The 21,302-nt window shown below is 41.5% G+C and overlaps 1 protein-coding gene across 4 annotated transcripts in view; it reads right to left on the reverse strand.

The window, feature by feature from the left end:
- Positions 1-1,361: 1,361 nt before the first annotated feature.
- The window catches only part of LOC111596925 (phosphoinositide 3-kinase adapter protein 1), a 40,166-nt gene continuing 20,225 nt past the window's right edge, over positions 1,362-21,302 (reverse strand). For 2 of the 4 annotated variants that reach the window (XM_023311386.2, XM_023311378.2), the window contains 5 exons: positions 20,335-20,570; positions 20,053-20,192; positions 19,618-19,874; positions 5,426-5,615; positions 1,362-4,613 (listed from right to left, as the gene is read on the reverse strand). In XM_023311386.2, the coding sequence (XP_023167154.2) occupies positions 1,766-4,613; positions 5,426-5,615; positions 19,618-19,874; positions 20,053-20,192; positions 20,335-20,570 (3,671 nt within the window). In that variant the 3' untranslated portion in view covers positions 1,362-1,765. Of the gene's footprint in view, positions 4,614-5,425; positions 5,616-8,911; positions 9,021-15,097; positions 15,304-19,617; positions 19,875-20,052; positions 20,193-20,334; positions 20,571-21,302 lie in introns of those variants that run through there. The other 2 variants (XM_023311402.2, XM_023311394.2) reach the window with 2 other exon arrangements.

Genomic DNA, 21,302 nt, shown 5'->3' on the forward strand with positions numbered 1-21,302 from the left:
TCTGAAGAATTTTTATTTTTTATTTACATATCAGCTGCTTGGCCTGATACACCCTGCCTGAAAAGCTCTGCTTAAATACATGAGTTGGAGCTTTCAAAAAGCTCTGTTCACATTCTCTCACTCGTACTCAGGCACTCAACTATGCGCACACTTTGAGGTTTGAGCTCGTTAAAACAATTCACCCACACACGCACACTCACACACACGCATAGATTTTAAAACGCACAAAAAACTGAGAGGCCCATCAACAGCTGTGCAGGCAGCACGGGCCGCAAATAACCGGATATTGTGGGTGTGGGCGAAGTTGGCTGGCTGGCTGGCATTGAAGCCATCCATATTCCCATGGAGCAGCATGTAACGCAAATGGAAAATGGCGGCTTAGCCCTCAGCGTACTCAGCTGGGAAAAATACTATGCTGCGTACGCAACGATGGCGAGTGTGAATATGAATTAAGAATTACAGGCTTAGTTAAAGCTTGGCTGGCCATGTAAATGTGTGCACGGACATGTGTGTATGTGTGTGTGTGTGGGTGAAAAGTCAAAATAAAAAGTGTATACAAAAGTAGTTGCTATTATGATAACAAAAAAAACTGCATGCATATGATAATCCTTTAAGGTTGCTGCATTTGAAAAAACGTAGCATACTTTTGAGGGCTTTAGAGATTGATTTGAGCGCGCTCGCTGAAATTTTTTTTATGGGGCAGCGCAAAAACATAGTTAAAAAATTTTAAATGGAGTAATCTTGTTTAAGTATAAAATAAATATTTTAAATTAAATTTTAGTTTTTTATGATATATTTTTATGTATTAAAAATTGAAATAAAAATATCGTAGCTTAAAACAGAAAGTTTGATAGCAACTTAGATATTTAATGAAAGAGTTTATTAGCTCATAGTTATATAAACTAAATATATTTGACTGCTAATAATTATTACAAAATATATTTTAAGTTAAATATATATTTTTAACTAATTTATATATACTCCCATGGCCATCAGCTCAGTATGTGGTCAAAGATTCTACTCTTGACACCAGTTTGGGAGGAGGCGGCGGCAGCAACATGACAGAGTATCTGACAGTCGGGCACCACTCACTGGCCGACGCTCATTCCTTCTTGTTTCTTGCTGTGTTTTTCAGTTAAAATTTACGTTGGCAGTCGCAATCCCATTTTGCGTGTAGTGGGCTTTCCGCATGATTTCCTGTTGGCTCCACCAGAGCCGAGACCGCCAAAAGCTGCCCGGCTTTGCGCGTGCAGCGAGGTGCAATGGCAAAAAAGTAAAAGGCGTTTGCATTGCTTAACGAATTCAATTTATTGCATTTAACTCTTGTGCGAAAAAATATGTTTTTCATGCTCAGCTGTGCATGCCAGGCTTAATACAAATGGGGAAATACTTAGATCTAGAATTACAAACACGCAATTCGTCGGTACGAGACCTTAGCCTTATCCTATATGATATGTTGTTTTGGTTGCTTGCAATCGTTTCAAAATAATGTACATTTAAAAGATCGAGAACGATAACTAAGGATAATACAATAGCATTATTATGTATTTATGTATATATTAGAAATGTGTATATATTAGAAATGTGAGTTAAATGTAGTCGAGAAATATATTGTATGCGTTTTGGGGTGGGCCGATTACAACCGCCTGTTTAACTAGTTTATACTCATTCCAGCAATATCGAAATTATATATGCACTTAAGCCTATGCTAGTTTTATATATATATATACTACATATGTATCATATGAAGACTTATATGCTAGGCCTAGCAGTTCATGTAGTTGGGCGCCTCGTTCGCCTGCTCCTTGGCTGGAACTTCCGGGCTGGTGGCCTCTTCCGCCGCTGGGCCGCCGACGTTCTGATAGACCTCGGCCTGCACCTCAATGCTGCCTACCTGCGGGCAGGCGACCTGTTTCGGCTTGAAGGAGCTGCAGCCGCTGGCGGAGTGGCTCTTGGTCAGCTTGCCGTAGATGATGTTGGGTCGCTCGTTCAGTTTGATGGGCTGCAGGGTGACGCCGTTTTGATAATTGTGCTGCTGCTGGGTGTCCTGCTCCTTGGCCTCCATGATGGTGTTTAGATAGCTGCTGCTCTGCGACGTGGACAGCGGCTGGCTGCCATTGCCATAGACGGGTATATTCGATGGAAACATCTGATAGTGATCGGAGCCAGTGGGGCTGGTGGGCGTGTGCAGGCGCTGGCAGCTGGACATTGGCGAGGGGAACACAATCTGGTGTCGTTCATCACCGGGCGTGGAGACGGGCGTGAAAACGGGACGCGGCGGCGGCGGCACCAAATAGTTATCCATCAGCGAGCCGGGGTTGCCCAAACGGCAGCCAAACTGACGACGATCCTCGTGATCCGAGTGGGTGCCAGAGTCGCCTAGTGAGGCGCCGCTGCAGTTGCTGCCAGTGCTGAGGCGACCCGAGGAGGAGCTTGAGCTGGACACGCTCTGCAGGCTCAGCGAGCTGATGGGGCGCGCCGAGGACTTCAAGCTGCAGCTGGTCGCAATGGAGCTCTTGGTCTCATCCAGCAGGCTGTCCGCACAGCTGCTCTGCTTGTCGCCGCCCTTCTGCCTGGAGAAGAGCTTCCTGATGCGCTCGAACGGCGTTTCGCGCTTCAGCTGCGACTTGACGTGCTCGTGTATGCGCTCGTATTCGCGACGCAGCTGATCGATTTGCTCCTGCTTCTCGCGGAAGCTCTGCTGCACATCGTTGCGATGCTTCCACTTCTCCACCAGCAGCTCCACATCACGTATGGACAGCACATTGTTCTTGAAATCGTGCATAATCTCAGCCAGCTCATCGTCGGCATTGGCTCGTGTGCTGCTGGACGCATCGCTGGCGCTGCGCTTCAGCGTGCCATAGCCGTTCGGCTGCGGCAATCGCGTAGTGGAACGGCTCAAGCGCAGCGGCTCCTCGACCGGCCGATTGGAGGGCTGGAACAGATAGTTGCCATCGTCAGCGGGCAGAGCAGGTGGCACAGGTATGTTGGAGGGCTGCAGGACGTAGTCATTGCCGGCCGTCGCCTGGTTCTCCAGCAGTTGGGAGCACTCCTGGCTGAACTTGTCCGTTGCCTGATAGTTGGCTGCTCCACTGCTGTCCACCACGTCTTGCGACTTGTTTTGCTCTTTGGATTGATAGTATGGCGGCTCGTTGATGCGGAGCTCATTGGTAGTTTGCTCGGGTCCAGTTGGCGCATCGAGAACTTTGTTGGTCTCTAGATTCTTCTCCGTGGAGCAGCTCTGCAGATTCTCATCCTCGGTCTCCACGCTGATGTAATTGAGATTCGATATGGCCATTGTCTCAGTCTTGGCACGCACCTCCGGCGTATTCTCGCGCTCCGAGCCACTGGACATTTCCATGTACTCAGCCGAGGGCAGCTGCTTGGGTGCCTTGCTGCGTGGCGATGATGGCATTGCTGTGCCAATGACCACCTGGGCGCCCTTGCTGCTCGACGGCTTGGTCTGGGCGCCTGGGCTGCTGGCTCCACTGCTGGCATTGTCCACGCCCTTGAAGTAGTGATAGACCATTGTGAGATTGTGGAACTCCGAGAAGCTGACCAGATTCTGGGCCAGCTTATGGTGGCCCTCCTGCTCAGCCAGTTCGGCGGGCGTACGGCCCGCGCAGTTGCGCACGCCGCAGGCCGTATCGCCGCCGGGACACTCCATCAGCTGCAGGCAGAGCCGATTGAGGCCCCAGCGTGCGGCGAAGTGCAAAAGTGTTGGATATTCCTCGGGGCTCGACTCGAGGCGTGTGAAAAAGTGCGGATGGCGCTCGCTGGGTCCGTTGAGCAGATGGAAATTGGGCGGCATATTGCGCTGGAAGCACTGCAGCAGATGTTGGTCCAGAGCATCCCGCTCCAATGGACCCACGCCCAAAGCGTGGCACATGAACTCAATGGGTGAGTCCTCCACGCGCAGCAGCTGCTCCAGCTCACGCAGCCGACTCTCGCACTTGATGGGCCGTGCGCCCAGGCTCTTGTTGTTCTTCTCGATGCGTATTTCAATCATTGTGGAGATCTCCATGCAGGACTCGGGTATGGCGAACTGGACAGTGTACGGATTGCGACACTTGAAATTGCGCACCTCGAGCAGCTCGCCCGACTTCTCTACGAGCAGCTTGAGCGTATCGTTCGGCTTCAGTGGCTCTGACAATATGGCCAGCACCTTGTTCTGGCCCTGCTTCACCTTCTTGGGCAGCACTGTGAAGCCCTCCGAGCAGCTGGAGATGCTGCGCGAAATGCTGCTATTGTTGCCATTGCTGCTGTCCTGGCACGGCGGACGCTGGCACAGTGCCCGTCCAAGGATGTCCGTGGCAATGCCCAAAATGTGACTGATCTGCGCCTGATCGTTGTCCCGCACCACGCACCGCCGCCACTTGTAATAGTTGGGCAGCGCCGTCTTGTGCATCTCCTTGACCTTATCCTCGCCCACGTCCAGCAAAATGGCCAGCACCTTCTCCACGCGTATGACCGACGTCAGCTGCGCCATCAGAAAACTGTGCGGCAGCGCCAGCAGCGCCGGACACAGTATGACAATCTGCAGCGCTGTGTTCTGATACTTCTGGGCAATCTCCTCGCTGAAGGGGCCATCGTCAATTTTAATGTGCAGAAAACTGTGAACAGAGCGTAAATTTTTGTTTGAGTTTTAATTGCAAATAAAGTATTAATAATAATAATAATAATAATAATAATAATAATAATAATAATAATTATAATAAAGGTAAATACATGTGAAGATAAGAATGTTATTGATTGACATGAAAAATATATTGCTATCGATATTGATATAGAACTAGATTCTTAGAATTATCATTTCTATAGAATGTACATTTATTTATTAAAAAAAATAATAATGAGTAAATTATTTTTTTTTTTTTCAATATAAAACTTAACTTAATTAAAAGCATTTTTTGTTTTTTTTTTTTTTATTTTATTATTTACTTTTTTTTTGTTGAATTAACTGTATTAGCGAATCTGAAGTAGTTTGAGTGTTAAATACATTTATAAAAATATTTTAAGTTATTTAACACTGAATATGTTATTTGAAAATTTTTAAAAAATGTTAGAATTTTTTAAAAATTTTTAAAAATATTTTTTAATACATTTGTTAGATATTTGCATTTCTTAAAAGTTAACAAAAAATGCCTTAGTTTCGGCTTTTATATGCAACTCTTCAATAGCAAAGAAGCTAATGCAGTCTATCTTGAGTTCAGTTAGACAAAGGCAAGAGAATTCTAGAACAACTTTTGAGTATTCGATTCAGTTGTTTGCTGAAACTAAGGCTACAGACGTGCTTCATACATGAGTCAACCCGCTCTGCATTGCTTAATAGTAGTTTTATGCTCTATAAGTATCTTCAATTAGTTGTTATAGTTAGTAAGCTCCAGAATACTAGTTGCATCTCTGAGCTAGGTGTGAGACTCACTTGAATGGTTTGCGTCCGCGCTGCTTGGTGATCTTGTCGAAGTGATTCTTCAGGAAAGTGGCGCGCAGATAGGCGCGTTCGCTGTGCTTGGCAGTGATGATCAGTATGTCGTCCATGTTGTAGCCCGGCTGACCGTAGCCGTAGCCAGTTGAAGCTGATCCGTTTGTGTTGTTCACGTTGCCGCAGTTGTCTGCAAAATGAAAGACGATCGATGCGATGAGCAAAAAGTGCAACAAGAAGCGAATGCTACTGATAAACCAATGGCCTGAGCGACCCCAAAAATATATATAAATATATATATATATATACTTGTATGTGTGTGTGTGTCTTTGATAAATAATGTGTTTACTTAGGATTTGACTTTAGCGATTTATGGCCCTGCTCAAATAGCCCTTGTTTGACTTTTTCAAAACGTTTGTTTGCCTTTTGCCTGTGGAAAAGCGCCGCTGCGAGTTCATTTTTCATGTGTGATAATTTCGTTAAGTAGACAACGAGACAAACAAAAGGTTTTCTTGTTGCTTTTATTTTTATTTTTGTTTTTCTTTCTTCTTCTATTTTTTATGTGGCACTGTGTCACCTAAGTCTTATCAATGCGATTGCGCAAGGTTAAGTTCTGACATTCCCATCGAGCCTGAGAGAAATTTGATTTTATTTGAAACACAAAAAAGGAAGTTAACGCAAAATGTTATGAAAGTTCGAGTTAAATGTGCATACGATTATTTTAATTAATTCATTCATTAAAAACTGGCCAATTACTTTTCAAGTATTTATATATTAATAAGGGAATATTTCAAAATTGCTTTTTATGAATAGCATTTTAAAATTTTTGCAGTAAAATGAAAAAAGTATTTATATTCCTATTTTACTAAAATATTTTTTTCTTTTCAAATTCTTCATACAATGAACAATTTAGAAATAAATTTTTAATATTTTAAAAATTTATTTTAAGCTTTTTCTATTGATTGATTTTTTTTTAAGTTGTTAAATTTATTACCAATATAGTTTTTAGCAATATTTTTCAAAAATATTTTTTTTTATAATTTTTGGTCATTTAATTTTTTTATTTTATATTTTTTAATAAATATTTTTTTTTGGCTTCTGTAATTTTTTATAAAGTTTATTTTTTTCATTTTATAATTTTTAACAATTTTTAAGAATATTTTCTTAATTTATTTTCAATTTAAGCAAACATTTTTTTTCGTCATTTACTAAATGAAACTAATTTAATAAATTTATTATTTATTTCTACTTTTTCATAAATATTATGAATGAATTTTGAAACACGTTTGCATAGAGCATACTTGGAAGTATTTCTTACTTAATTTTCTGTAAGTTTCATAAACGTTTACACAATTTGAAACATGCCACAAGGAGATTTGAAACACAACTGTTTCGATTTGGCCAGCTGCAATGTGGATCGTTGATGCGATGTTGTTTTCGCTTTAGTTTTAGTTCACATTTAATCTAAAGAAAACAACATAAATTTTGGAACTGGCAGCTATTTTGTCAGCTCGGAGAGTAGATAAATTGTCGCAGCTAATCAACTGGCTATGTGGCTGGCCATCATAATAATAAATTCAGGCACGTTTCGAGCATTTAACATAAATCCCGAACGCAAATCGTACGAATACAACAACACTGCGATCCGTTCTGTGTCGAGCCGATCTGATGCTATCTCCTGGCCAAACTAAAATTTACTGTTGCATTTGGGCGCGCGGCACAGCGCCGAACTGCTGCTTGACACCCACAAATGGCGCATCGTCGGCAGAAGAGACATTTAGCCACGCCCTGCCACACGCCCCGCTGCCCCGTTGCCCCACTGTCGCGCTGTCTGCTCGCTCTCTCTCTCTCTGCTGTCTGCTGTCTGCTGTCTTTCGTCTGTCTGTCGTCTTGTCAGTCTCCAGTGTCTCCGTTTGCCTGCGCCTGCTCTTCCTGTTGCATGCGGCAGCTGCTGCTCATTATATGTGGCCCAGGGAGTCGAGGCATTGGCTTTTTATTATTATAAATAAAAGGCTGCGCAAATATAAATGACAAGTGAGTTCCACTCTTTGTTTTTTCCCTCTATACTCTGTTCACTGAACTGCGAAGGGGCATATTGGCGTGTTCATTAAGGATACATTAAGCTTTCTTTGTGCTGTCTTTGCTCTGCACAGAAAACTGTGAAGGGGTATATTGAGCGAAATTTGAGTCTTGCCTTGTATGCTCTGTTCACTGGTCAGAAAGGGCGTATCGCTTTTTGTTTTTATAGCAATGTTGGCTTTGCCTTAGACTCTGATTATAAAGGTAGAGCAGAGGTATGTCTGGATGTGCTTCTATATCAACTAAGCTTTTTCGTTTATTGGTTTTTCATAAAAGCATAAGCGGGTATATCCTTCACTTTCTTCTTCATACATGTCAACTAATGATTTGTTTTGCATAATCTTTTTACGTGTGAGATTCTTAAGCCTGATTGGATATATCGACTATATCACTCAAGCTAAGTGAGTTGTTCTCTGCTCATAAAAGTGCTAATTTGGTATATTGGTTTCTCCTTTTGCCAAGCTCTTCAGTCATGTCAGCTATTTGGATTATGAAAGCCCCAAAAGCTTATCTAACACAGATATTGAGTTTGCCCAATGAAGTCTTTCAATATAAATAGTCAATCTGAACTTTAGAGTTAAGATTTTGATATATATCACATAGCAGCCACGCCCACATACGCCTTTACAAATTGCCTAAGTATGTGTGAGGAAGTCTCAGTTTAGTTTAGCTCAGCCTTTGAGTGGCCTGCCAACAGAGCATGGCGCAGTCGTTGCTCAGTTCGCCCCACTTCTTATATTCCTGCTAAGGCATTTGCATAAATAAATATTGCTGCAACTTTTATTTGGAGACATTTGGTTCTCTAAGCGCATGACAACATAATTAACTTGAAAATTGCCGTCGACTTTGACTTTTATTTGAATGTGACAAAAAGTTTTGTCTGTTTCATTGGCGCTTTATATGATGAATGGCCATGGCCAAAAAGTTGCTCTGCTCTACAGCTCTGGCTGGCTTTTGGCTACTTTGATTTTGTGTTTCACTGAAACTTATCACTCAATTACATGACAGACGACAGTTTTGTGAAAATTGCTAAAGGCGATCGCAGCTCAACTGACATTGAAGTCGACTCGAGTCGCGCTGAGCTGTTTGCCAGACTCTGCGGTCCGTAATGTGGGCAATATTTCAGCGTTTGCAAAACATCTGGTTATTGTTAAACAGTCGCCAGTGCAATTGCAAGTAAAATGCGATTCTTTGTTTCGCGATCTCTTACTCGCGTAGCCTTCATTTTGTGTTTTTGCCTTTGCCGCAACAATTTGCAGAAATTTCGCAGTTATTTTTCGCGCTTTCTTCTTTTTTGGCACTTTGATCGATGCTTTTTTAATGGTGCAGCTGCATCTGTTAACGATCTCGTAACTCGTCTCTCGTCTCAAAGCACTCAGCGCCCGTCCATTCATTATATTGACTTACCCATTTCGACATATTCGCAGTTATTGGTATTCGATTTGCGGCCCGCGACACAGCTGCCAAAGAGGCTGCAGCTGCGCTTGGCGGCCATTTTTGGTGCCAATATGTGAATAAAATATTTAAATTTAAATCAATTACAATTCCTAATTATTTCTATGCAGCGCACGGCTCGCAGGCAGCTCTAATTGTCGTCTCAGCATCGCGAATGGTACTGGAAACGCGTTTGCCATTTGAACAGTTTGCCCTGGACTGCCCGGGTCGGCTCTGGCCGCTAGACACTGATTGCCCTGGTTTACGAGTCTAGTTTTAATTAATTGATTAAAATAACGCATTTGCCCTGTGGCTGGCGCCAGCCTGTGGGCGTGCGCTGAACGAGTTTGGATTGGTTTAATCAAGCTATCTTACACAGATCACAAACTATGCAGACTAAATAGATTAGCGAATGACAACAGCTGAAAGGCAAAGGAAGCCAATTGAGGCAAGAGAGAGTAAAGCAACAAAAACTAAAGCTGAAAAGCCAAGAATCTATGGAAGCATAAGAGAGTAAAGCTGTAACAACTATCTAACAGAGCTTACAAGCTACAAGATTTAAGAACAGTATGAAGTATTAACAAATGACACCAGGTCAAAAAAAAGTTTATTTCTGGGAAGCTAAGAGCGTAAAGCCGTAGTCACTAGCTTTTAGAGCTTTCTGAATATCTGAATCTTAAAGCGAGTAAAATATGAAGAAATGACATCAGTTGAGACACAAACATTCATTAATTTTTGGATTAATCGAGATATCATTAATCTCAATACAAACTGAAAGACACAAAACCAAAAGCTCAAAGCGCTCAGCAACTATTTAGCGCAACTTCTAAAGCACTTAAACTAGAAAAAATCACTGGCTTATTCAGACAAATTTATTTATATATTATAGAAAATGAGTCAAAAATTTTTAAGCATGCAGAAAATGTTGATATTAATTTTATATTAATCTGGAGAATCCTTCAGCTGATTTAAATGCTTTTCAAATGTTAAGCTATTATTGAATAAGAACAAAGCTTTTAACAGATTTCAAGTTGCATTTAAAGCTGTTGTCATTGGCACTAAAAAAAAAAATATATATATATATAATCGGCAGAGTATTAAGTTAATTTGTTCTCAAATTGAGACCTTCGCTGTATTCAAATGTCACTTAAAATCTTTTCGAGGAACAAACGAACATAACACGAGAGTTTCAACAAAAAAAAAAAAATACTAAACAATTCATCAAGCTTATTTCTGAAGAATGATACTTTTGTTTCGCTGGACTGTTTTTATGAGGGGTCCCCTAAACAGTAGTAGGATTGTATTTATTTTTGACAATTCGAATAAATATGCCCCGCGCGAGCTGTGTGACATTTTAGCAAGACATAAATCAACGAAAATGCGGGATCAAATGGACTGCGGCAATGCCTCGAACCGAGAGCCCAACTACCGGACGATACACAAATTAACCCGCCCCAAAATACAAAAAAGCAAAAAAAAAATATATATATATATATATAGTCGGGCTATAACTCAAAATGTGCATACAAATTAAATGTATTGTCCCTTCCTCGCCTCTCTTCCGCCCTCTCTTTCTGCTCACATATATGCATCTCTTTCATAAGTTGTTTTTTTTTTGTTGTGCATGTTTGAGCGAGCATAACAATTATAATTTAATTATGTCAACTGTAACTTAATTATGAGCTCAGCTTTTAATTTGAGGCCAGTTGATTAAAACTGTTTCAGTTTGGGCTTGGTTAATTGTTGATTTCCGTTCGAGATTTGTGAATTCTTCAACGGCTCCAATTGGGCTCGACAAGCTGAAGAAGATTATTTTAATGGGATTTGCAGCCCCATCAATTGGTAAACATATTTTTCATATTCATTTTGAGCTGACAGCTGCTCTACTTAGTTAGTTAGTTTGTTTTATTTGTGCATTTGGTTTGTGCTCTAAATTGTTTTAGTTAAATTTGAGTTCCCCCGTATCGTTCGCACGGCAAGTCGGGGCTGCAATTTGCCCCTCGACTGCGTGTTCATTAAATTCTGTAAATTGCTCTCAATCTCGCATATTGTACTCATACTCTTGTGAGAAGCGCACAATTCAGCTGGACATTGGTCTACGGGCTTCACGTAGGGTCACAAATCGTTCGCAACGATTATAAATGACATTGCATTAGTTTTGGCTGCCAATGAATGTGCCTGCATCGAGTGGATTCAGATTCATGTGGCTTCAATCAGTGCGTCTGGCTCTACTCGTTCTTGATGTGCCAAGAGTTTATTGGTTAGTTGGTTCGGAATCGAAACTTGTTTGACAGATGTGCCTGGGCTGCTACTAATGCCCCGAAATTTCTTGAACTCATCTATGAGTCGAGCAAGAAACCAAGTTTCGCTGACAGTTTGTTTAACAAGTATTCCGCAGTCGATAACACCCGATTAGCTTGCTTTATTTTGGGGTCAAGCACTGGCTGTTGCCCATTTTAGCTATCTCAATCCGAATGGAATCTCGCATGTGCCAAGTTCTCAAAATATCGCCCAGAACTTTCGGCACCCTTGCTGAACGCATTAAAAATAACAAAAGTGAACAATTTGACCCAGTTAATTAGAAAAAATATATTTGCTTAGTGTAACGGACTCATAATGAAAACATTTAAAAACACATCATAAAAAGTGAAAAATTTCGCTTGAACAGTTTTGGCCCCAGCTAAAAGCAAACATAAACAAACTATTTCACTTTCTGCCCTGGCGCGCGTGATCGGAAAATGCTGCATGAAATATTTTCCTAAGCACGAGCAGAACCACAGCAGAGGAGGAAAAATATTTGAAAAATCGAGGCAAAAGAGTTCAGGAGTTCATTTACACACGCAACATGAGGCACATGCTGAGCTACTATAAATTTTATATAGATGCGTTGAAACAATATGAAGAAGTAGTCCATAAGCCTCATGGCAGTTGGTTGGGCGAGTTCATAAAACGTCGTCCATGTCCATGTCCATGTCCATTTGGATGAAGTACAGCACTGTGAGTTTAGTCTAGAGTCTAGCGTCTCCAGACGCTGTCAGCGGCATTTGCGAGCTGCATTTTAAATGCCGCATTTTGCTGTAAACAACTTTGGAGGTCTGTCGGCTCGCGTGCAATTGACTTCGCGTCGGACTACGATAGCAACTGCAACTCCGATTCCAATTCGGGATGTCTGAATGTTATTTGCTTTAGCTTCCTCTGGCTGCTTTTTCTTTTTATTTTTTTTTGATGTTTTTTTGACATTAATGTTTTGTTATTCTCTTGTTGTTATTGCTGTAGCTGTCATAAAAGGGCTGGAGCTTGATGTTGAGGGGGAAAACCCGACTGCCAGACAGTTTATATAGTAAGGCTCCCACACACACACATCTACTAAATCCCACATGTTTCTCAGCCGTCTGCATTTCATATAAAAACAATGCAACAGGCAACTCTTTTTAACGCCTATTTATAGAGCAGGCGCTATTTCGAACTGCTCAACTGATTCCTGGTACTAGTTAGGGACGCTGAATAATTGTGCAGCAGGTGTCAAATGTCTTCGCCCCACATGTCAAGAGGAACTCAACTGAGTTTTTGGTTTAAAAAACAGCCGACGAGAGGAAATTGTCATTTCTCAACAGAAAATATGAGAAATGAAACAAAAAACTCAAAATGATCGTGTAAAATGCAACGTTTGTGGTCTTAGCACGAGCTGCTATTAACTTTCCATCCTATCCACCCTATCGCAGTGGCTGTTGATTAATAACCCCTCCACCACCTCACACGCCCCCGCCTCCACATTCAGCTGGCATTGGGAGAGGGTGGCAGGCGACAACTTTGTCAAGCACTTCATCAAACATTTCAAATGTCTTCCATTTGAAAGGTGTGCATGTGTGTGATTATTTTTTTTTGTTTTTTTTAGTTATTTATTTGATGTTTAGCTGTTTTTGGGGAAATGCATCTGAAATGTGGTGGATGTGGGGGATGCATTTGTGTCACTTTGGCAGCCATTTCACAGATCTATGCGCTTTGCCTGCTAATAAATGTCTTCATAAATTTAAATGCGACATGTCAGCTAAACAAATATTAGAACTGAGCTGCAACTGATGCGGTTCTCAGCCCGAAATCAAGTCATAAATATTCTGTTAGAGCATTTCATATAATAAATATCGCATACACTGTGAGAATTTGTTAGTTATTATGCATTGCCTGAGACAGTTATAATCTACTCTTCTTCTCGCTTTCTCTCCCTCTCTCTCTAACTTATTGTTTCAAGGTTAATTGGCGTGAGTAAATGTAATTCAGAAAATACTGTTAAGTAGTTAAAGCACTAAAAAAGCCCGCAGTCTTGCATTTCTTTTAACTAAGTAGTTGGCGCTGTGTCGCATTTTATGATTATTATTTTTGGTTTGTTTTCTTTTATATTTTTTTTTTGACGCGCTTATAAAATGCAACAACAACCAGAGCGACAACAACTTGACAACAATCAACTCAAATTTTTCATTTCCGCTTATTAAAGCTGTGCAGGGACATCAGAGTGAGGGAGATAGTAAGTGTGTGCGATGCTGCGTTTACATATTTTGGACTGTGACTGAGCGAAATGGAGAGCGACTTTGACTTTGTATGCGTTAGTGTTTTAAGTGTGTGTGTGCGGCAGCATTTCCTGCTTGCAATTTATGCTGCGCGCTAGAGATGAGCAAGCGAGACAAAAGGCAATCAAGACTCACTTAGAAAGTAATTGGCTGATGTATCGATAGACCGATAGCATGCAATGGTATTGCAAACGTAATTATTTAGTATTAGAATATTATTTAGTGCTTTCTTGCTATTGTGCCGGAACACGCACACATGCATAACCAAATGAGTGAGTGATATGCACATACACTCTCAATTATGCTTTCGCTGCTGTTTCTGGTGCTGCTGTCTTCTATGAGCGATTTCCGGTGCGTGCGTCGCTGCTAGCGTCGCTGCAGCTGCGAATTGTACGTTACTTTCTGTTATTGTTGCAGTTGCTTATATGTATGTTTATGCATATGTAAATATGTATGTGCGCATACACGCTTGTTGTTCATGTTTATGCTCATGTGTATCTTGTGTTGCATTAAACGGCACCTGCCACATTTGCCAGCCACCAGACGTTGCGCTTGCGCCCCTTCTTCTATTGACGCACATCGAGAGACATAGAGAGACAGGGAGAGTGGGGGTAGTCTCTCTCCCTCTGCTTGAACTACTCCTCAGCATTTCCATCACGCACAGCCCTTTCAATTATAATTGCTGCCTGCCTTTTTGCTATTTTTATACATCTATTTCGCTTTGACGTCGGCACGCGGCCGTCACAAAAATAACAACAACAAAAAGCAGTGGAAAAAACAATATATATTTGTATGCACATATTAAAATTTTGAAGCCTAGCCGAAGAGCACGCGCTGCAGCCTAGAACGATTGCACATCTGGTTTGGGGTAGCAGCTGAGCTGCTGCCACGGGCTCCCCTACGACTGCTAGCTGCCAAGGATGCCCCCGGTTTGAATGTCTGGCTCTGCCTTCGACCCCTCTCTCTGTTTTCGTTTGCCTTTTTTCCATCTTCCTACTTTTGTTATTAATTAAAAAACAAAAACCTAGTCTAGACGATTTAAATGGCGCAGCTTCAGCGGAAATTCAATCTGTGCTCTATTTTCGAGTGCGGCTCCCCACTCCAAATCATATTTTGAAGCGTCTGTCCGATGCACACGCATACACACACACACACGTACTGTGTATTAATTGCATTGTATTGCAGGATTAAAATTCAACAAATTTTTGGTCTTCCACACACGTATACGGAAATTGAATGCATGCTTTGGCTGTCAATTGAACGGAACGGAACGGAAATTGAAATCCTTTAATTACAAATGAAATTCTAGTTAAACAAAAAAAAAAAAAAAACAGATAGAAGAAATCAAATACCCTTTAGAGTCGCAACACTTCAAACGGAAAAACGAACCCTTTCGCTGCAGCGACGGCTTTTGCTTTGATTTCTCTTTGCACACGAATCGTGCTTTAATTTCGAATCGATTTTCGTTATTCGTTTTTCATTTTGGGTTTTTTTTTAGGTACTCGAGTGCACTTCACAATTATGCCAAGTGTTTTTCTTTTACTCTTAATTGGCTTTACGTGGGGTCCACAGTACGCCTTGGGCAAGTACTCACCGCAGCAGAACGTTTCCATTTCGATATCTTCAATTTTGAGCAGCATTTTGCTTGAGTGGGTACTATTGAGAACTATATCGACTGGTTGCAGCAGCTAGATGCACCTCAAAGGCACATCGCACACACACTCGCACTACGGTTCGAGCTCAGTTTTCAATGCGCATGCGCAACGTCAAGTTGCGACAGTCCTTCAACTTCAACTGGCGGACGGGAGCTGGCTAAAGCTGTCGGCCAAGCTCAGCTCAAAACAATTTGAATGCCAAGAATAATAATGAGCAATCGAAGTAGACGAAAGAGAACCACAGTCAGAGAGACAGAGAGCGAGAGGAGTCTCTCTGTGTGACTGAAGTCTCTCTCTCACTCTCTCGATAAATAATGCAAAGATTATAAAATAATAAAAGTCAAAGCTGTTGTTGTTGTACGTGCCCGTGACGTTTAATTTACACAGTGTCCATTTTGAGTGGAACCCAGCGAGCTGGCATCCCAGTTGTGAGCCAGGCTATAAACGGAATTATGGCATTTTAAGTGGGCTGCCGAGCCAATTTGATTGTTGTTTTTTTTGCTATTCCTTTATTTATTTTGGTTTTTGTTTTTATTTCGTTGCCAGTTGCGTTATTCTCTAGCCAAATGTGTCAAGCGAGAACAGTTAGGAATCGCCTAAAGTTACAAATGGACTGGAGACAGTAGCGCAGTCAGATATCATAAATATATATATAATTATATTTATAAGTGTATGCATATAAACTTTGATTGAAATGACAGTGGCAGAAACTGCAGACAAGGGCAGCAGGCAGTCGTTATAAATATAATAAATTTAAATGTGCCAAGGAATATATCAAATAACTATATATATGTAAAGATATATACGTATATATGTGGAAATGTTTTCTCAGCATATAAATTGATGTCAAGTACTATGGAAGTGCGCAGATTTGCAATGGCTTCAAGGAAGCTATAAGAACAAAGTCTTTTTCAGTTCTTAGTATTTGAAATAATAAGGAAAGAGAGAGACAGCATGATAGGAAGAAAGGAGAGAGCGAATTATACGATATTAATTAACTTATCATATAAATAGGGATTTTAGCTCCTGGAGTTTTTTATAGATAAAAGAGGGAGAGATAGATAGAGAGAGAAAGAGAAAGAGAGAGAAGTAGAGAGAAAGACAAACAAAGAATGAGATTTGATGAAAGAGATACAGAGGAAAAGAATAGGATAGGTGGAGATAGACACAAAATATGAGACAGAGACAGATAAAGAGAAAAAAGAAAAAAAAATAGATGGAGAATGAAAGATAGTTAGCGATAGAGTCTATATATATGAGAGATTATCATTATAAGAGTTAAAAGACTGAAACTTCATTTAAAATTTTATAAAGGATCATATATAAAATCTTAAGGCAAGATATTATGCTGTTTTAATTTAGTTGTGAGTTTCAGAAGTAGACTCAAATAGATTACATTCGATTAAATAAAACTGTACTTGATAAAAGTTAAGTATGGGAAAGAGAGTAACAAAGAAAGAGATGGAGAGATAGAGAAATAAGGGCTGAAATTATTATTGCTGATTGAAGACTAGTTCTAAGCTCTTCCAGCCATAAGTTTAAATTAGATAAAACTTTTGATATCGATTGTCACTTAAATATGCAGCACAGCATATATTCATAATATTCCAAAAATATTCGAATAATCTCCTTAACAGCAACAAATTTTGTTTCACATTAAACATTTTCCCAACTTGTTGGGCTTGAGAACAAAAAAAAAATTCCCAAGACGAAATTTCCTTCCGTTTCATTTAATATTTTCCACATAAGCCGAAAAGGAAATTTGCATAAGTCTTGCGCCACTGTGCGCCTGTCGCCAGCCACACATATGTGAGAAAACATTTAAAAATAGTCAGCCACAGCGAAGCAGAAGCAGAAGAAAAAAAATAAAAAAATAAAAAAAAAAAAAACAAAAAGGAAACTTTGGATTGGGACGTGAGCAAAATGTAAGCACGCTTGTTATGTTATCCTCGCCAGACCTCCGCGCAGACCCGAAATTATGCAAATGAAATATGCTGAGATTCGAAATGTCTGAGGTTTGATAATATTTATGAATGCAACAGGTGTTGGCTGCCTTTTGGGTCTGCGACTGGAGCTGCGGCTGGATATGGCAAATGCTCGGTCAAGGAAATTCAGCAAAGACATTTTCCATAGGATTTGGCCGCCTGCTTTGTTATGCAGTGCACAAGGCACTGCGATGGCGACCTCTAGCCAGTGTATTGAACTCGAGGCGGCTCGTCTTTGTGCCGCTGCTCCGGCAATCGGATGAGCAGATGTTCTCCCAACAGAGTGCAGCAGGCCGTTGCTGCCACTCAATCATAAACAAGTGCAAACGCCTTGCAAAAGCAATTCCAAATTACCTGCAGCAATTAAAGTGATTTGAGGCACATTGCCTGCTTGCCTTTGTAGTCGGCCTCGATGTGTGTGTATTTGTATTCGTATGCAGCACTGGGCAAAGGCATGTTGGCCAAATTTGGCCAAATGTTTGCTTGGCACGCGCCATATGCAAAACAGTTGACTGTTTGTATTGAGTGCATGTGGGGAGTTCACGCTTCCGTGCCATTAACACGTTTGAACAACACACCCGCACACACACACACACCCACACACATAGGCAGTTGGCCAAACAGTCAATGGCCAGCGGCTGGCTAACAATTATGCAAAGTTCCTGTTGGCCAACTCGAACGGCTCCCTCCACACTTATTGACAATTGTGCACATTTTCAATTTATGCTTCTGCTTGTCATGGCTGCCACACCCACTGGGGCAGGCGCAGCGCTACGATTCGTTTATTGACTCTTGTCAATTGGCTGTTGTTGTTTGCCTCTTGCCTTTTGCCTTTTTCGTGCAGGTTGCGCATCCGCCATGTTGCACAGCGTCAACATATTCCGACAATTGGAGAGTCCAAACAGCAAAACTGCAACTGCCGCTGCCGCACTTTGCCGGAAATGTGTGCCGCACATACACACGCACACACACAGCCACACACATGTTTATCTAATTTGCATATTGCTATTTGATAGCTGCACAATTTGAAAGAAATTATGAACTCGTTTTAGTATTTGAACTGACTGCATATGGCACAGCCCCCAGCGGGGAAATTTCATGTTGTTTTTCCCATTTTCGCCATAAATTTAGGTGTTAAAAATGAACAAAAAGTGTGTCAATTGCCGTGCGCTCATTGCGACAAAGTGGCATAGGAATTGCAATTGTCCAGCTACGACGTAAATGGTCAACCAGCCATAGCCATAATTTCTCTATGCGTGGGGCCTGTCAGAGCTAATTTGCAGCGTGCCTCAAATGACATCGAATGCCCAAAGCAAACTATGCCGAGTAGCACGACACAAAGAGGCAACTATCGTGCCAATACCCAAATACTTCTCTTCAATTATTATCTATTGTCTACAACCTTTAAGACAAGTGCTCTGAAGAGTGGCCCAAACATTGAGTTGATAATCTTTTCGGATTGCGCCCAAGTACTCCTTCAAGTGGCCTGGCAGCCTGGCAGTTGCATATGCCTGTTGGGCTATAAATAAGTTGTCCTGAGCGCTTCATAAACCATCACGTTATGACTGTAACAGCGCAGAGTCATCGGAAATTCGTGAGCTCTGGCTGTGAATGAGGGGCAATCAGGCATGCAGCTCCCCATTTCGGTGGCATTCATCACAATGAGACGACAGCAACTGTCAATGTCAAGCCGTTGCCGAGCCCGGCCCGGCCAGGCCAGGCCAGGCCAGGCCAGAAGCAAACGTCAGCGAGCTGAGATGGTGCCCAGCTCATTACGTCTCAAAACAAAGCCCAACTCTGGCGACACACTGGCGACAATGGCCACTAGCAACAACAACAGCAACAGCAACAATTGCACATGTACAATTATCACTTGCGTAAACATTTAAATGTTGTTAAAGTGGCAGAGACCACAGACCCGTGGCGCCTGGCAAAAAGCAAATACCAGGAGGCGTAGCAGGCGAAGTAGGTGTGCGAGCAGTTGGGGAACTGCGACTGCGCTTAATATGCAAACGTGATGCACCGAGAGCCAGAGCGCGTTTCTCGGGATCGGCCCGCGTCAAGCTGACAGCCGCCAAAGTGCAAAAATGCGAACGTGAAACGAGGCCAGCAAATGGAATCTGTTTTTTATTTAAATATAGTTTTATATAATGCATTGCACTTGACTTTCTTAGCATGTGCTAAGAATGACATCTAACGGAATTTATAGACTTGCTAAAGATATCTCAAATGCCTAGAGATGAAGGCTAGCAGAACTCAATGTGAATAAGTAAATAAATAAGTTAATGAGAAAAACATGTGATAGAGGGAAGAGTCCATGAGTAGAAGTTAGACAAGGGAAAGAGTTAGCTTGGGCATGGAACTCTTTAAGTTTTCAGACCTGTAAAATCTAGTGGCATCTGCCTCGAGTTAGGTGACTCTTTATATATAGATTTCGTAGCCCATATTTGATGTTAAATATTTGGTTCACTCACCTCTTCTGCGATAGGCTGGGCCGCGAAACTTGTTTGGCGATAGAAGTGGGGGACGCGGTGCCAACATGCTGGGCACCTCATCCGGGGAGCTGGCTCCAATCGATGGCGATGTGCATGTAGATCCGGATGTGTTGAATTGACGCTGCTGCTGTTGCTGTTGCTGCTGTGGCTGCTGCTGCTGCTGCTGCTGTGCCCAGTTGCCGAAGGAGTGACGACGTGTGCCGCCGCATGGTAGCGTATGATGCCGCTGGGACTTGCTGTGGATGAGGCCAGATGAAAGAGGAGCGCAGCACGCGCGATTAGCACAGTCAATGCTAATGAATGGCTTGGGGGCGGGTGGTAAAGGGGGCGAGCAGGGGGCTGCTTGAACAGTTTGGCAAACTGTCAACAGCTGCATCCTGTCGACAGCAAAGCGCACACCCAGCAAGAACTCACCTTGCGTTAAAGACCTCGTCATGCTCGGCACCGCCTCCGGGGCATTGGGAGCTGTGCGTCTCATTGCAGGAGCCGAGCCGTTCGCGAAATGATTCGGACGAGCGCTGGCAATACATCAGCGGCTGCATTTCAAACGATTGCTGTGGAGTGGCAAATGGTAAATGGTAAATGGCAAATGGTAAATGGCAAATGTTTGTTATGTTCGTGGCAAATAGCAAACAGGAAGCTGTGCAGATCGGACATGATAAATCGGAATTTTATGGGCGGCAAGAAAAAACTCACTTGTGAGAAACCGCCCAGCGAGTTGAAGCTGCCGCGCGGGCTGCCAAAGGCCATCGTTGCCGTCGTATCCAGATTGGCCGATGTGATGAGACGCATCTGTTCCGGATTGACGACCAGAGCGGGGCGTGGACTGCCGCCCTTCGAGTTGCGGCGCTTAAATATCGAAAAGCCCCTGCCGGAAGACTGCGAGTCCGGCGTGTGAGGCGATTTCGCCTCATTGAAATAGCACGGATTATCTGAAAGTGTGTAGAGAAGAGCCAAAATTTGAAATCAATGTAAATACTAAAACTAAAGATAAAAAAAGCTATAAAATTTGTGTTGATTATTAAATGTATATAATTTTTGTAAAAAGTTCTAGAAAATTATTAAAGTTTATCTCATATAATCTTAAGTTTTACGAATGAAAATCTTAAGTAATGTATAAAAAAAATTATTGAAATTATTTATTATTTATTTTATCTAAAGAAACTCAATCTAATTATTTATAAAATATTTATAACAGGTTTGATTGCATTTTCATATGTCATCCATCACTATATCTTCTATATATATATTAAACATAGGTTTATATATTTCAGTAAATTTCTAGCTTTAAATATACGGCTATATTGCTGTTATAGAAGATAAATTATAGATAGATGAATATATAGATGGATGATTTATAAATCTGTCTACTGATCTGTCTATCTACCTATAATCCATTTATATTTTGAAATATATATCTATCCATCTATCTATACATAAGTATCTATATATCTATCTATCTGTCTATCTCTCTATGCATTTGTATATCTATCTATTTATATAGATATTTTTATATATACCTATAATCATTTTATCTTATCGCAATATATATCCACTTCAAATTATTATTTTTCTATCTAATTTATAGCTATATCTATCTATCTATTTATATATCCTTCTATCTGTCTTTAAGTCTATCTACTTATCCTCCTCTATATTTCTAA

This window comes from Drosophila hydei, unplaced genomic scaffold (genome assembly GCF_003285905.1).
Source record: "Drosophila hydei strain 15085-1641.00,03,60 unplaced genomic scaffold, DhydRS2 tig00008119-arrow-pilon, whole genome shotgun sequence".
Lineage (NCBI taxonomy): Eukaryota > Metazoa > Arthropoda > Insecta > Diptera > Drosophilidae > Drosophila > Drosophila hydei.